The 16,555-nt window shown below is 34.8% G+C and overlaps 1 protein-coding gene across 1 annotated transcript in view; it reads left to right on the plus strand.

Moving 5' to 3' along the window:
* GCSAML (germinal center associated signaling and motility like) overlaps nt 1-16,555 on the plus strand; it is a 49,123-nt gene that overhangs the window by 15,967 nt on the left and 16,601 nt on the right. Inside the window, exons 2-3 of the mRNA XM_043912506.1 lie at nt 11,469-11,528; nt 15,048-15,100. Of these exons, the coding sequence (XP_043768441.1) occupies nt 11,469-11,528; nt 15,048-15,100 (113 nt within the window). The remainder of the gene's footprint in view (nt 1-11,468; nt 11,529-15,047; nt 15,101-16,555) is intronic.

The raw sequence follows: 16,555 nt of genomic DNA on the forward strand, positions 1-16,555 counted from the left end.
AAGTTAATGCTACTGGGTTTTACATATAATTAACATATAAACTACAAAAAATACTTTTCTATTTCTTTTCATTTTTTACAACTCCTGCCTTTTTCTTGTTTTTTTTTTTTCATTAACTTTTCTGTATGCTTTTGATATATTGCTTTTATCAAAATAAGGAAGTTCTGAATTATAATACATTTTATGAGAATTTTTATTATTAATGTGGCTAAATAGTATCAAATGAATTTTTGAAATTGTTGAGATAACCTTTAAATTTTTTGGTTAGATTTCTAAGATGGTAAATTATGTTAATAGGTTTCTTTCATTTTTTTTTTTTAAATTAATGGCTTAGAGGTCTGATAGCAATCAGTGTTTGATAAACAGAGATGGTAGTGAGAAAGCAATCAAATAATGAACATAAAATCCATTATCAATTCAGAACCGTATTGTTACTGACTTTCCTGTCCTGTCTTAGCAGTGTCTAAGTAAACTCTGGGCTTGTGAATAAGAGAGATTGTTAATAAGTAATGGGAAACGATTAGGAAAGGCTTTTCTCCTTGTCTTTTTTTCTCTATTAGTGAATTGGAAACACTGTCATTTGCATGATCCGTATCCGTTCCTCAAGATTCCTTACTAATATAACTTTGATTTTATTTATTTTAGCAATATAATCAGCTCTAATATCCCTTGTAGGTAGGCATATCATTAGATGTTCAATGAGATGACCTGGAGCTTCCTACGAAATCTTTTTCTTTTCTAATAAATATATTCAGCATAAATGGCATCTACTTTCCCTTTTATAATTACTTTGAACATGGACATGATGTCTGAGGTTGTGATAATAACAAGACAAGCATAATAGTGACACCAAAAAAGCAGGCATGGCAAAAGTAACAAGGGTGTCTGCCAGATAACACCCCTGAATGTCTCAATCCAATATCTGTAAATGTATCTCTCTCTAATTATTTTCAGAAAAATGCACAAAAAATGCATAAACAAAAATTTGCTTAAGCTTATAATTTTTCTGTTAGCAGATTAACACAAGCTAAGTGAAAAATACAGTACAAGTCAATAATGGCATTGAACTTCAAATAGTTGATAATATGGTTATTTTTTTAAACTTTTAATTTTATTTTGAAGTTGATTAGCAATATTATATTAGTTGTAGGTGTACAGCAAAGTGATTCAGTTATACTTATTCATGTAACTATCCTTTTTCAAATGATTTTCCCATGTAGGTTTTTACATAATATTGAGCAGAGCTCCCTTTGCTATACAGTAGGTCCTTGTTGGTTATCCATTAAAATACATCAATGTGTACATGTCAGTCCCAAACTCTTAATCTATCCCTCCTCTAGACCCTTTCCCTCTGCTGACCATAAGTTTGCTCTGTAGGTCTGGGAATCTGTTTTTGTTTTGTAAGTTCATTGTATCATTTTATTTAGATTCTATATATAAGCAATATCATACAATATTTGTCTTCACTCAGGATAACAATCTGTATGTGCATCTATGTTGCTGCAAATGGCATTATTTTTAATGGCTGAGTAATATATCATTGAATATATGTACTGTATCTTCTTTATCCATTCATTTGTCGAGGTACATTTAGATTGCTTCCATGTCTTGGCTGTTTGTATTGATAACCTACCCTGTCTGGGATAACACCTAGTTGACTGTCATGTGCTTTTTCTGATTTTTCAAACTTTATTATTTCTATTAAAGTATATTTGACTTCTAATGCTTTATTAATTTCAAGTGTACAGCATACTGATTCAGTATTTTTACAGATTATACTCTATCCAAAGTTGTTACAGGAAAATGGCTATAATTCCAGTGCTATACAGTATCTTCTTGTTGGTTATCTATTTATAATAGTAGTTTGTCTCTCTTAATCCCATATCTCTAATATGCCCTTCCTTCTTTTTCTCTCCCTTTTGGGAAACACTAGTTTGTTTTCTATATCTGTGAATATCTTTTGCATATATTCATTTGCATTATATTTTAAATTCCATATATAAGTGATATCAAACATTATGTCTTTGTCTGACTTACTTTGTTGTTGTTCAGCTGCTCAGTCATGTCTGACTCTTTGCCACCCCATGGACTGCTTGCGACTTTGTGACCCCATGGACCCCCTGCAGCATACTAGACTTCCCTGTGCTTCATCATCTCCTGGAGTTTGCTCAAACTCATGTCCATTGAGTTGATGGTGCCATCCAATCATTTAATCCTCTGTCATCCCCTTCTCTTGCCTTCAGTCTTTCTCAGCATTAGGGTCTTTTCCAATGAGTCAGCTCTTCCCATCAGGTGGCCAAACTATTGGAGCTTCAGTTTCAGCAGCAGCATCAGTCCTTCCAATGAATAGTCAGGGTTGTTTTCCTTTAGGGTTGATTGGTTTAATCTCCATGCTGTCGAAGGGACTCTCAAGTCTCCTCCAGAGCAGTTCAAAGGCATCAGTTCTTTGGCCATCAGTCTTTTTTATTGTTCAGCTTTCACATCTGTACATGACTACTGGAAAAACCATAGCTTTGATTACACAGACCTTAGTAGGCAAAGTAATGTCTCTGGTTTTTAATATGCTGTCTAGGTTTGTCATTGCTTTTCTTCCAAGGAGCAAGCATCTTTTAATTTCATGGCTGCGGTCACCATCCACAGTGATTTTAGAGCCTAAGAAAATAAAGTCTGTCACTGTTTTCATTGTTTCTGTAGATCCACCGATGTAGCAACAAATTTGATCTTTTTTAAAGACTGAATATTATTAATATTATGTATTACACACATACATCTCATGTCTTCTATATCCATTTATTTGTTGATGAACACTTAGGTTGTTTCCATATCTTGGCTATGTGATATGGCTATGTGATATGTGAATAGTGATATTGTATGTACACAGCATACAGCATCATGTGTCTTTTGCATACATGCTCTTGTTTTCTTTTGCATACATGTTCTTGTGTCCTTTGCACACATGTTCTAGTTTTCTCTAGATGTAGTATCAAGGAGTGGAATTTCTGGATCATATGTAGTTCTATTTTTAGTTTTATGAGGAATCTCCATACTGTTTTTCATAGTGATTGTACCAATTTGCATTTCCACCAACAGTGTACAAGGGTCCACTTTTCTCCACATCCTTTCCAACTTTTGCTGTTTGCAATTGTTTTGATAATGATCATTTTACAGGTGTAAGATGATACCTCAATGCTGTCTTGATTTATGCTTATCTAATAATTTATGATGTTGAACATCTTTTCATTTGTCTGTTAGCCATCTGTATGTCTTTGAAGAAATGTCTGTTCAGGTGCATTTTTTGTTGTTGGGTTGTTTGTTTTTATGATACTGAGTTGTATGAAGTATCTATATATTTTGGATATTAGCCTTTGGTTGAGCTCATCATTTGCAAATATTTTATCCCATTCTGTAGGTTGTATTTCCACTTTATAAATAATTTCCTTTGTTGTGCAAAATGTTTAAGTTTAATCAGATCCAATTTGCTTATTTTTGCTTTTATTTATTTTGGCAAAAAATGTTGTTGTAACATGTCAAAGAGTGTTTGCCTATATTTTTTTTAGGAATTTATGGTTACAAATTTTACAATTAGGTCTTTAAATCATTTTATTTTTATGTCCAATGTGAAAATTTTTTCTAATATCATTGTTTTACATGTAAATGTCCTATTTTACCAGGAAAATTTGTTGGTATATTCTTGCCAATGATTAGCTGGCTATAGATACATGAATTTATTTCTAGATTCTCTTTTCTGTTTGATTGACTTATGTGTCTGTTTTTTGTGCCAGGACAAACCCGTTTTAATTACTGTATATAAGTAGTATACTCTGAAGTCTGGGGGAGTGATACTGCTGTGTTCTTTTTTCTCAAGAGAGCTTTAGAAATTCTGGGTCTTTTGTGGTTCCATATAAATTTTAGGATTATTTGTTTTAGTTATGTGAAAAAAGTCATGGGTGTTTGTTGCGGTCCTTTAATGGACCGGAACCTGGTGGTCCAGAGTCGACGATAAGAAAGCAAAAGAGAGAAAGAGGCTAATATTTTTTGGGTTATGCAGAGAACCAATAAAGCCCCAGGACAGCGCTTGCACCACTCATGTAGGCACAGGGCGTCCTCTCAAAGAGGTCTTGAAAGCCCGGGCAAGAAAGTGAGCTCGGCAGGCTTCCATGCTCCAGAGAATCAGCCAGAAAGAGACATAGAGAAAGAGAGAGAGAGAGAGAGAAAGGAGGACATGGGGACTCAGGTCTCTAGTGGAAGGAGGGCGCTTTATTGAATTCTGTGAGTATATATACTGTTTTACAAGGTAGCTTCTTCAGCAAAGATAAAGATCAAAAGACCAGACTTACAAGTTACCAAGGAAACAAGGAGTAATAGGGGTCATAAAGCCAGGAGACAATCCATATCAAAAGAAAGAGGGTCTTAAATAATCACTTTCACTGTATGGAAAAGCTAATGAAGGAAATCCATGCATGCATTCCATCTCATGACCTCAGTCCTGAGAGCAGCGTGCCACTCCACTTGTTCCTGTAGAAACTGATAAGGAACAGAGGGCTCATGAGAGACAGAAAACAGCACACAGGAATCCTACTGTTAAACATTCCCTGACAGGTGTTTTGATAGAGATTGCATTAAATCTGTAGATTGCTTTGATTAGAATACTCATTTTAACAATATTAATTATTCTAATACAAAATCACAGGATAGCTTTCAATTTCTTTGTATCATCTTCAATTTCTTTCATCAATGTTGTATAATTTTCTTAGTATACATCTTTCACCATCTTGGTTAAATTTATTCCCAGATATTTTAATTCTTTTTGATGTAATTTTAAACAAGATTTTTTTAAAATGTTCCCTTTTTGAGGATTAGTGTACAGAAACACAAAAGATTTCTGAATATTAATCTTATATCTTGCAATTAGGAGGGATTTATTTACTTTAGTAGACTCTTTGTAGACATTAGGGTTTTCTATATAAAGTATTGCATTACTAGTATTAATGTACAGAAACAAAGAAGATTTCTGAATATTAATCTTATATCCTGCAATTGTGAGGAATTTATTTATTTTAATAGACTCTTTGGAGACATTAGGGTTTTCTATATAAAGTATTGCAAATAGGAACAGTTTTACTTCTACTCTTCTAATATAGATGTATTTTATTTCTTTTTCTTACCTAACTGCATTGGCTAGAATTTCCAATACTATGTTAAATAGAAGTGGCAAGAATGAGCATTCTTGCCTTGTTCTTAAATTTAGAGAAACAGCTTTCATCTTTTCACCATTGAGTATGATGTTAGCTGTGGATTTCTCATAAATGGCCTTTATTATGCTCACTTATATTCCCTCTATCAGGGATCTTAGTTTTCTGAATGTTGAGTTTTAAGCCAACTTTTTCACTGTCCTCTTTCACTTTCATCAAGAGGCTCTTTAGTTCTTCTTCACTTTCTGCCGTAAGGGTGGTGTCATCTGCATTGCTGAGGTTATTGATATTTCTCCCCGCAATCTTGATTCCAGCTTGTATTTCATCCAGCCTGGCATTTCACTTGATGTACTCTGCATATAAGTTAAATAAGCAGGGTGACAAAATACAGCCTTGATGTACTCCTTTCCCAATTTAGAAACAGTCTGTTGTTCCATGTCCAGTTCTAACTGTTGCTTCCTGACCTGCATACAGATTTCTCAGGAGGCAGGTCAGGTGGTCTGATATTCCCATCTCTTTCAGAATTTTCCACAGTTTTTTGTGATCCACACAGTAAAAGGCTTTGGCATAGTCAATAAAGCAGAAGTAGATATTTGTTTGGAACTCTCTTGCTTTTGTGATAATCCAACAGATGTTGGCAATTTGAACTCTGGTTCGTCTGCCTTTTCTAAATCCAACTTGAACATCTGGAATTTCACAGTTCATGTACTGTTGAAGCCTGGCTTGGAGAATTTTGAGCACTACTTTGCTAGCATGTGAGATGAGTGCAACTGTGTGGTAGTTTGAGCATTCTTTGGCATTTCCTTTCTTTGAGATTGGAATGAAAACTGACCTTTTCCAGTCCTGTGGCCACTGCTGAGTTTTCCAAATTTTCTGTCATATTGAGTGCAGTACTTTCACAGCATCATCTTTTAGGATTTAAAATAGCTCAACTGGAATTCCATCACCTTCACTAGCCCTGTTCATAGTCATGCTTCCTAAGGCCCACTTGACTTCACATTCCAGGATATCTGGCTCTAGGTGAATGATTACACCATTGTGGTTATCTGGGTCATGAAGATCTTTTTTTGTAAAGTTCTTCTGTCTATTCATGCCACCTCCTGTTTATATCTTCTGCTTCTGTTAGGTCCATACTGTTTCTGTCCTTTATTGTGCCCATCTTTGCATGAAATATTCCCTTGGTATCTATAATTTCTTGCAGAGATTTCTAGTCTTTCCCATTCTATATTCCCTCTATACCCAGTTTGGTAAAAGTTTTAATCTGGATTTTAATCATGAATGGAGGTTAAATTTTATCAAATGCATTTTTCTCATCTGTTGAGATGATCACATTATTTTTATCCTTCCTCTTGCTAATTTTGTATGTCTCACTGATTGATATGCAAACATTGAACCATTCTTGTGTTCCTTGAATAAATCCAACACAATCATGGTACATAGTTCTTTTAACATATGATTGTATTTGGTTTGTGAGTATTCTTTTGAGAATTTTTGCATCTGTATTCATCAAAATTCATCTGGGCAATTCCCAGATGGCTCAAGTGGTAAAGAATCTGCTTGGCAAGGCAGGAGACAGAAGAGATGTAGGTTTGATCCCTTGGTCAGGAATATGCCCTGGAATAGGAAATGGCAACCCATTCCAGTAATCTTGCCTGGAAAATTCTATGGACAGAGGAGTCTGACAGGCTATGGTTCTTGAGGTAGCAAAGAGCTGGACACATCTGAGCATGTACATACACTCATCAAAAATACTGTCCTGCACTTAGGATATTCTACTCAATTAGAATAGAAGGTAAATAAAAATTATCTCAGACAAGCAAATATAAAAAGTTTTCATCAGTACCAAATCTAAACTAAATGAAATTTTGAAGAGTCTTCTTGAGGTGGAAAGAAGAATCTATGGAAAATAAAAAATCTCAAATTGGATGGAGAAATATTGTACAAATTATTGAATTTTGGTGTTTATTTAGATTTCTTTTGTGGAGCTATGATGTATTAAAAAGTTAAAGTCATACATTTGGAACATTTTTAAAAAGAAAGAAAAAAGCACAGAAAATATGGAAAAATCAGCCCTTATCTCAGTACTTTGACCAGCATACATTTTAAGCTTAATATGTGGTTTTCAAATGATAGAATATTGACAATTTATTAATTCATTCAATAAATCTTTGTATATCATCAATGCCTGATGTTATCTGAATTCTGTTTGGTTAAAACAAAATCTTTTACTTTATGCATGACAATTCATAAATGCCTATTTATGTAGAGTAATTCTAATGACAACAAATTCCAATTAAGTATCTTCTAAATTAGGAACTTTATGACCCTGTTTTTTTAATTTTGAAATACAAACAGCCCTTAGAAGGGTAAATTAGTGAATCATTGAAAACCTCAAGGCGAATCTTCATTGATCAGATTGGAAAAAAGAAATCATGAGAAACTGGATTCTAGGGAAACAGAAAAAGAAAAGCAAATAGGGGACACCAAAATTAAATTTTTCCTGATTCACAATCTATATTGTTAAGTAATTATAACTTCCAAATTTGAGAGTTTCTGAATACTATCCAGAAATCTCTACATCAGAATAGAAAGAAAAGGTTCCCTTCCTCTGCAAATCTGATTTACTTTGTATTTAACAAGTTCTACTCTTTGCTTAGTAGTCCTGTGTGTCAATATCTAACAATGTTTCTTGAACTTTAAACACTAATATTGAAGAGATGACTTCTCTCAATAATGTCAGTAAGCAGGTATGAGGCTCATAGTCTGAGATATTTTACATGAACTCTTATATAGAAACAAGAGAATATACTATTTCTGAGGATTTGGTACTAGTGGGAAAAGACTAGTCCAAGAAATGCTATATTTGTACAATGTACATAGTGAAAAATTTGATTAACTGAATCATGGGCTTTGGTCTCTGATGAATTATTCTGTAACCATTATATAATCATTCAAGTCACTGGTTCCTCTGGTTGTAGCTTCATCATTCAGTGTTTGACTGATTCTCATAATAATGATTTTAATTAATGAGAATAAAACTAAGGGTAATATGCACAACATACACTTCTCTGAATGTAGGTGAGGATTACATTGCTCTACATGTACGTGAATGGCAAAACAGAAGGCTTTAGAGAATCTTGCTCTGGCTCAGAGGGCTGGGATAGGTAGTCCTAGTACTCCACATAGACATATATAGCATGCTTATGCTACCTGGCCTCACTGGAGAGGCCAAACCTTTCCATTGTAAGGGGCTTTCAACCTTCTTGGCACCTCCTTTCTCTTCTGGAGAACTCAGGAAATTTGCATGTCAGATCATGATCAATCCAAGCCCTAGAACTTTCCTGATTATAAAAAATTAAACTGAGAGAATCAGGGATCTGATTATAGAATTTTGTTCCATCATAAGTCTGGCTTCTGGTCAATTTCCAAATTGCATTCTGTATCTGTGACTGTCAGTTTCAAAGAAAATGAAGTTTAACAGAAAGGAAAAGCAGGCTTCTTTTTAATAGTAAGAGAAGTGTACTCACTCTCTAGTCCACCATCACTGTAATAAAAACCAAATATCATGAAAAAGAAAATTACAGACCTATATCACTGAGAAACATAGATGCAAATGTTCAACAAAATACTAGTAAACAGAATCCAACAACACATTAAAAAGATTATATACCGTGATCAGGTGGGACTTATCTGAGGGATGCAAGGGTTTTTCAATACATACAAATCAATGAATGTAATACACCATGTTAACACATTAAAGAATAAAAACTATATGAACATCTCATAGGTACAATAAAAGCTTTTGACAAAATTCAACACCCATTTGTGATAAAAAAAAAAAGTACCCAGAAAATGAGCATAGAGGGAACCTATCTCAACATAATAAATGCTATATATGACAAACCCACAGCAAACATCATTCTCACTGGTGAAAAACCTGAAAGCATTTCCTCTAAGATCAGGAATAAGATAAGGATGTCCACTCTCACCACTGTTATTCAACATAATTTTGGAAGAGCTAGCCATGGCACTATGAAAAGAAAAACAAAGAAAAGGAATCCATGTTGGAAAAGAAGAAGTAAAACTGTTATTGTTTGTGGATGACATGATACCCTACAGTAAAAAAAATCCTAAAGATGCCACCAGAAAACTACTAGAGCTAATTGATGAATTTGGTAGCTACTGGATACAAAGTTAATGCACAGAAATCTCTTGAATTCCTATACATTAGCAATGAAAGATCAGAAAGAGAAATTAAGGAAGCAATGTCATTTATCATTGCAACAAAAAAGAGTGAAATACCTAAGAATAAACTCACCTAAGGAGGTGAAAGCTATAGTAAGAAATGGCAAGCCACTCCAGTATTCTTGACTGGAAAATTTCATGCACAGAGGAGCCTGGTGGGCTACAGTCCATGGGGTTGCAAAGAGTTGAATAGGACTACTTAACTGAGCACAAGGAGGCAAAAGACCTGTATTTATAAATCAATAAGAAAACACTGATGATGAAAGAAATCAAAGATGACACTAACAAATGGAAAAATATACCACGTTCTTGGGCTGGAAGAATCAATATTGTGAAAAATGACTATGCTACATAAAGCAACCTACATATTCAATGTAATCTCTATCAAATTACAAACAACAGTTTTTAGAGAGTTAGGACAAAAAATGTTACAGTGTGTATGGAAAAGTGAAAGACCCCAAATGTCCAAAGTAATCTTGAGAAAGAAAAATGGAGCTAGAGGAATAAAGCTCCCTGACTTCAGCTGTTGTTCAGTCACTCAGTCATGTCTCACTCTTTGCAACCCCATGAACTGCAGCACGCCAGGCTTCCCTGTCCTTCACTGTCTCCTGGGGTTTGGTTAAGCTACTATACTACAAAGCTACAGTAATTAAAACAGTAAAGTACTTGCACAAAACAGAAATATAGATCAATGGAACAGGATAGAAAGCCCAGAGGTAAACCCACGCACCTATGGGCACCAAATCTACGACAAAGGAAGCAAGAATATACAGTGGAGAAAAGACAGTCTCTTCAACGAGAGACTGGAAAACTTGACAGCTACATGTAAAAGAATGAAATTAGAACCTTATACCACACACAAAAATAAACTCAAAATAGATTAAAAACTGAAACATAAGACCAGACACTATGCAATTCTTAGAGGAAAACATAGGAAGAACACTCTGACATAAATCACAGGAAGATCATTTTTGACCATCTCCTAGAGTAATGAAAATAAAAACAAAAATAAACAAGTGAGACCTAATTAAACTTAAAAGCTTTTGCATAGCAAAGAAAACCAAAAATGAGGTGAAAAGACAACCCTGAGAACAGGAGAAAAGAAAATGTTTGCAAAAGAAGCAACTGACAAGGGATTAACCTCCAAAATATACAAACAGCTCGATAACAACAACAGCAACAACAACAAAAAACCTCACTGTGTGGAAGACCTAAATAGACATTTCTCCAAGAAAGATATACAGATGACCAAGAGGCATACGAAAAATTGCTCAATATCACTAATTATTAGAGAAATGTAGATTAAAACTACAATGAGGTATCACCTCACACCAATCAGAATGGCCATTTCAAAAAATCTACACACAACAAATGCTGGAGAGAGTGTGGAGAAAAGGCAACCTTCTTGCACTATTGGCGGGAAGGTAAATGGATATAGCCACTATGGAGAACAGTACAGAGTTTCCTCAAAAAACTAAAAATAGAACTACTATATAATCCAGCAATCCCACTCCTGGGCATATACTCTGAAAAACTATAGTTCAAAAGGCACATGCCCCTCAGTGTTCATTATAGTACTATTTACTATAGCCAGAATATGGAAACAACCTAAATCCAGGTGAGTGGATAATGAAGATGTCATACATATATACAAGGAAACATTTTTCAGTCATAAAAAGGAACAAAGTTGGGTCATTTATACAGATGTGAATGGACATAGAGTCTATCAAACAGAGTGAATTAGTCAGAGAAAAACACATACCATGCATTAACATGTATGAGTGGAATCTACATATATGGCTGATTCAGTTCACTGTGCAGCAAAAATTAACACAAATTGTATCCCATTTTTTTTTTTTTTTATTAGTTGGAGGCCAATCACTTCACAACATTTCAGTGGGTTTTGTCATACATTGATATGAATCAGCCATGGTGTATCCCATTTTTTGAAAAATGTTAAGGAAAGCTAAAATGGAGACAAAAAGATTTGGAGAGAGGTAACAATCTCTTTTTTTCTTGTGTGTTTTCTAGTTGCTTGAAAGACAATCAAAAGGAGCTTGGGAAGGTAAGCCCAGACGTGAAAAGAAAACGGTAAGAACACAGCATTTCAGAGCATTTTCCCCAGAGATTTACTTCCAGAATCTCTGTACCATGAGAGCTAATGTCCTAACTTAGATCTCTTAGAGCCCCAATGATAAAATCCTTTGGCGATTGCCTCTAAGACTTGGCAGAATGTTAGATGGAGACTCTAAACATGAAAACTGGGTCATTAGTACACATATTTTGTTTCTTAATAGTTATATAATGCAAATGCATGAATGAATAGCTGATATAAAGGATATTTGTTTCTGGTTGGTTATTTGGAATGACCACAATTCTAACCTATTCCACATATTTAGGATAATTTGGGGAAATATAAATCTAATCATGTCTTTCCCTTAAAACCCATCTATGTTTTTCTATTACACCTAGAATAAAATCCAAACTTTTCACCATGGACTAAAATTCAACATAGATTGACTCCTGTGTATGTCTCCAATATCATTCCTCACTCTGCATTCTCACCTGTTTTCTCCCAGGAAGTCATATCCTCCAAGCCACTAATCATCTTCACCTTGGGGCCCTGGCTCATGCTGTTTTGGTAGTGCACATGGGTTTCATTTTCCTTGTTTGTGACAGAAAATATCTCCTCTGGAGATGCTGGCTCTTATGATTTCTATGAGCTCCTTGACTAGGCTATGTAAGAATGCTATTTCCATACCACGTCGATTTTCTACACTGCCCCTTTCTTTATATTTTGCTGTTGTTCAGTTGCTCAGTTGTGTCTGACTCCTTATGACCCCATGGATTGTAGCACGTCAGGCTTCCCTGTCCTTCACTATCCCTGGAGTTTGCTCAAACTCACATCCATTGAGTCGATGATGCCATCCAACCTCTGTCACCCCCATCTCCTCCTGCCCTCCATCTTTCCCAGCATCAGGGTCTTTTCCAATGAGTCGGCTCTTTGCATCAGGTGACCAAAGTATTGGAGCTTCAGCTTCAGTGTCAGTCCTTCCAATGAAAATGCAAGATTTACTTCCTTTGGGATTGATTGGTTTGATTTTCTTGCAGTCCAAAGGACTCTCAAGAGTCTTCTCCAGCACCACAATTTGAAAGCATCAATTCATATTTTTCTATGCCTTTCTCTTAACTTGTAACTTTATATTGTTAGTTTGGCTTTTTACATTCCATCTTCCTCTATAGACTAAGTGCTTGTGAAGGCTTTAACCACTGCTTGAACTTGTTAGTGTCTATCAGTTGCCCAACCTTGGCAGGACACTCATGGGGGGAAAAAAAAAAGAAGGCAGTGCAAAAGCAATCTATATCTGGACACTCATATCTTGCCACTGCTTAGATTAACAGAAACACCATGACTTGTTTGTCAGTCATGAGATTTTCATATCTTTGTACTCAACCCCTTTCCTAATCATTTCATCTCAAGGTCTGTGTTTCTGTCTCTGAGATGACCCTTTCTAGTCTTACAAAGTGTGAAGGTATGGGGGGTGGAGAGGAAGACCTTGATGTTTGTTGGTGACAGGAAATAATTTTTGAGGAATCAGTCATTTCCTAAGTTGCAGCTATGCTTTCTCTGCACAAAGGAAAATGTAGAAATGGTGGAGTGGCTATGCCTTCACTGTGACTCTTCACAACTCCCCTTTACATTTTGTAGCTGGAGAAGAGGCAGAAAATATCTTTTGATGTTTCTGAACTAATGTTTTGATTGCATTCTATATCTGTAATGTTTTCCCATGGATGTTCCAGGATTCATTATTCTTGAAGTTCAGAAGCTATTACACATCAGTGTTCCCTATGATTTGTGTTTTTTTCACCCATAAAATCAATTTTCAGATTCAAGTCTTTATTTCAGGAGTTCGTTTTAAAAAATATCTTTGGATATTTTTGTTTTAATTGTTTGGTTCTCATGACCTGAAATAACAACTATGTGTATATTAAGATTTCTTTTTTTTTTTTCATAATTATCATTCTTTTTCTAACCACTCTACCTCTTTATTTTCTACCATTTACCTTTTAGTCTCAAGTATGTTTTTTTATGCTACTGCTTGTTTTTTTTACTCTTCCATGCTTTTAATACTATTTTACTTTCTCTAAAAGCTTTGCCATTTCTCTCAATTTTTCCCCCCTGATTTATGCTAGCCCACTTTCCTGCTCCATGTATGTTAATAATTTTGTTCTTTACTTGTCTTTATTACATTGTTTCTATTATCTATCTATCTATCTATCTATCTATCTATCTATCTATCTATCTATCTATCTGTGCAGTCCATGCTTGCAACTTTGTGCTTAGGACCTTGCTGTGCAAGCATGTCATTTGTGAGATAAAGTAGTGTGTGTATTTGTCCATTGGTTTAGCGAGAGTGCTTCCCTGGAGGCTCAGACAGTAAAGGTTCTGCCTAGAATGCAGGAGACACGGGTTTGATCCCTGGGTTGGGAATATACCCTGGAGAAGAGAATAGCTGCCCACTCCAGTATTCTTGCCCAGAGAATCCCATGGACAGAGAAGCCTGGTGGGCCATAGTCCATGGGGTCACAAAAAGTCAAACATGATTGAGCATCTAACACTTTTACTTTTTTGGGAGAGAAGAGATAATCTAAGACTCAGACTTTGATTTTAGTATGTTTTCTCTGATTGCCTCCTCATTGAATATTTTCTTCCCTCTGCTCTGAGCACATCTCTGTTTTATATTCATTACCCTCTTTGAGTTGCAAATATCATTATAGGTTGTATCCTTTGTCACTTCCATTTTTTCCCTTAAGAGTCTGGGAAAAGGAAACAAAAGCTGTGTTGGCAACTTCACGCCCTCTTTGTCTCTTCTTTGTTATGTGGTGTGGAATTGCGTGGCTGTAGAGATAATCTCTTATTTCTTTCATCACTAGCCCATACTTTTTATGTCTGTCACTGCAAGTTTGTAATTATAATTTCTAGAACTTATGATTTATCTTTAAAGATGTCCTCACTCATCCAGAACAGCAGAGAAATAAATTGAATTTCAATATTATCCTTTGGGTCATTCTCAGTTTCACTATATTGCACATATGCTTTTCATATATATGATAATATACAATATATGTGGCCTAAATAATTTAGTAATTCCTAAGTACAATAAATTCATAAAATACTTTGTTGGCATTTGTGGAATTTGTTCTCTACTTTTCATTCTTTTCTTAGATTTGTGTGGTTTTCCTTTTTTTCACCTTTATTGAAGTATAATTAAAAAATAAAATTTTAAGACAAAGTTTTAAGATAATTAAAGAGTACTTGATGATTTATGTATACATTTTGAATGGATTGCCCCACTGATGTAATTAAAACATCCATCATCTCACATATTTACCTTTTTAAAATGTGAGAGCCTATTTCAATTATACAATACAGCATTAACTATATTTCACGGTTTTTCTGAAAAGGGAGTAGCAAGCATTTAATTTTATTTAACCTTTGAACTATAAATTTAGAATGAGCTTAGGTTAAGGGCAATGAAATAGTTCTTTCAAGTGCAACTTTGGCTTCAGGGAACTGGAGTCTCATGTTATTATCTTTTTCCTTTGTAGGCAGGAAGTGACTACATATGAGATAGAAAATCAAGGTCAAGATAAGAAGAAAAGTAAGTCATTGCTTCATGATATTTTTCATACTAGGGATGTTGTAAACATACAAATTAGCTGATGTTCTGATACTATGTTCCAGCTGGAGGAAATTCTGCTTGGAGTCCTTATAGGGATGTGCTGGTCCTTTACTTATTTTTGTCTCATGAGACTGATCTCATTAATCTTTGTATTACAGTAGTATTTGAACATGATTTATTTCTAGCAGCATTTCATAGATTTCTAGGGGAAGGAATTAACCAAACTCTGCCAATTTTAATTTATATATTGAAATTTTAAAATAGGGTCACATTATCTGGTGTTTTGTTTTTTTTTTTTAAAGCATTTACTCCATTTGATATAGTATCTAGGTGTTGTTGCTTAGTTGCTTGGTTGTGTTGACTCTTTGTGACCCCAAGGACTGTAGCCCACCGGGCTCCTCTGTCTATGGGATTTCCCAGGCAAGAATATTGCAATGGGTTGCCATTTCCTTCTCCGGGGGATCTGTCCAATCCAGGGATTGAAACTGTGTCTCTTGCATTGGCAGGCAATTCTTTACCACTGTAATAATCATGCAATTACTCAAAATGAACAATTGTGAAGAAAACTCACATTTTCTTATCACTATTGCTTCAACTGTCCTCTCATCTTACAGTCAAACTTCTTGAAAGAATTGTATGGCCTCATTATTTGGGACTTTGCATTTCCCAGTCTAAGCTCAGAGTAGTTTACTTCTGGTACTAATGTTCCACTAAGCATATTCAATGGACTATGAAATGATACATTTTACCAGACTGCATCACAGTCATAATTAGAATAACAAGCTTAAAGAGCATCATAGTGCATTGCATATGTAATTGTTATATGAGAATTATTTCTATTTTATATATGTATATATATATATATATATATATATATATATATATATACATTGAACCAGGATATAAAATATACTTTTAAGTATGGATCACATTAAAAAAAGCTGAATGTCTCTGTTCACATGTAACTACAGACTCTAAAAGACAATATTCAATCTTAATCTCCATCACTGTATCTCTAGCACTTGAAAATGTTGCTCAGCATCTCCCTCCTGAAATTCTTCCTTCCTTCATTTATTTGACACCACACTCTACTCTGGATCCTCAATTGTTGACCATTGCTCTACTGTCTGATGCTATCCTGTTTCAGTACATCTGGAATGCTGGTGCTTGAACCAGATTTGGAAACTTTCTACTCTTTTGAGGAGCTTCTGTATGATGGATTTTATTTTTTTCTAATCTTTGGTAGAAATTTCTAGGGAAAAGTATCTGGGGAAAATGTTTATTGTAAGAACTTTTTTCACTTCTAGATGCAAACGCTTTTGTAGTTATAGATTATTCACATTTTCTGTTTCATCTTGTCAGTTTTGCAAGTTAAATTTCTCATCAAACTTACCCTTTTTAATTAAAATTCCGAGTCCTAAACTTAAAATTGTA

The sequence above is a fragment of the Cervus elaphus genome, chromosome 9 (genome assembly GCF_910594005.1).
Source record: "Cervus elaphus chromosome 9, mCerEla1.1, whole genome shotgun sequence".
Taxonomy (NCBI): domain Eukaryota; kingdom Metazoa; phylum Chordata; class Mammalia; order Artiodactyla; family Cervidae; genus Cervus; species Cervus elaphus.